At 28.7% G+C, this 1,171-nt stretch overlaps 1 protein-coding gene across 1 annotated transcript; it reads right to left on the minus strand.

Annotated features, from left to right (window-relative positions):
• Positions 1–139: 139 nt before the first annotated feature.
• Positions 140–1,171, minus strand: LOAG_15848 (hypothetical protein). Its single transcript, XM_003151336.2, has 2 exons — positions 1,120–1,171; positions 140–641 (listed from the first exon to the last, which is right to left on the minus strand). The coding sequence occupies exons 1-2, from the start codon at positions 1,153–1,155 to the stop codon at positions 261–263; spliced, it is 417 nt and encodes a 138-aa protein (XP_003151384.1). The 5' UTR covers positions 1,156–1,171; the 3' UTR covers positions 140–260.

The raw sequence follows: 1,171 nt of genomic DNA on the forward strand, positions 1-1,171 counted from the left end.
GATATATTATTTATTGATTAAACTAAATAGAATGATTTAATGATCAATATCGGAAATAATTTTCCGGAACGACTAACTCAATTACCTTCTTCAATAAAAAAAAAGACCCATATACCACTGTGTGTATGTAAGCACACATTATGCAATTGCAAGCTTTATTTACATAAAAACATAGATACAATAAACATAGATACAATACATGCTGTGTGTATTTTGTTGAACGCTTAAATTAAACAGTATACTGTATTTTAAAAATACTTTTACCAATTTATAACCGGCTTAATCTTTAATTTTAATGATTTTTTAATTATGTTAATATGATGATCTTTTCCAATATGATGATCTTTTCCAATATTACCAAATTCATTTTCAAGCACTTCGATAATCGTTTCTTCACCTAGCATCATCAATAATCCAACGAATTCAGTCCACTTTGTCTCGTCCAATTCATCCATTATTTGATCTATTCTATCGGAAAGCGTGTTTTGCGAGGAATCTCGATCATTTGTCAGTTTCATTAATCCAAGAACAGTTTCCTTGACTTCCTCACTTCCAGATGAATTGTCAACTTTTGCTTTGAATATTTCGAAACACCTATTTCCGCAATGTATTTCCTCTTCAAGATATTTTTCATACTGATCCTGTAAATTATCAATATTTTCTAAAATTTCATTTAGTTTTCATAATAAATTTTAACTATTTTTCATTTAATTTCTTTATTTATTTATTTGCGAAATCAACAAGGCTTGCTAGTAATACATTGCTAGTAGTCTAAGTAAGCCTATCAGATTTTTAAATAAATGTTTTGATGAAATTCCAAATTATATCTATTCCGTTTCAATTCTCTTTACCACCATCAATGGATACTATTTCGAAAAATGAACCAGATAATTGATTTCTTTCACCTTATGTAAATGTTAAGCGATTTGTTAGCTAATCATTATAGTAAGGTTGTCACAATGTGACATGAGCACTTTTCATGATTTCTCTTCATGGAGTAATTAATGTAATCATCATGGAATATTACCCAAAGCAGTCATTCCTTCACTTCATTTTAACTAGAAAAAAAAGTAAATAAAACAAAGTAGCCCGTAAAGATTAATTCTATTCAATACTGACCAAAACTCCATATTTTGTTCCCCATTTTCTGACCATATCGCTCAGTTGTTTC

Source organism: Loa loa (genome assembly GCF_000183805.2).
Source record: "Loa loa unplaced genomic scaffold supercont3.2938, whole genome shotgun sequence".
Taxonomy (NCBI): Eukaryota; Metazoa; Nematoda; class Chromadorea; order Rhabditida; family Onchocercidae; genus Loa; species Loa loa.

Coding starts and splice junctions, on each gene's coding strand:
- LOAG_15848 (XM_003151336.2), bottom strand. CDS start 1,155: ATGGTCAGAAAATGGGGAACAAAATATGGAGTTTTG. Junction 642..1,119: donor GAACAAAATATGGAGTTTTG/GTCAGTATTGAA, acceptor GATAATTTACAG/GATCAGTATGAAAAATATCT.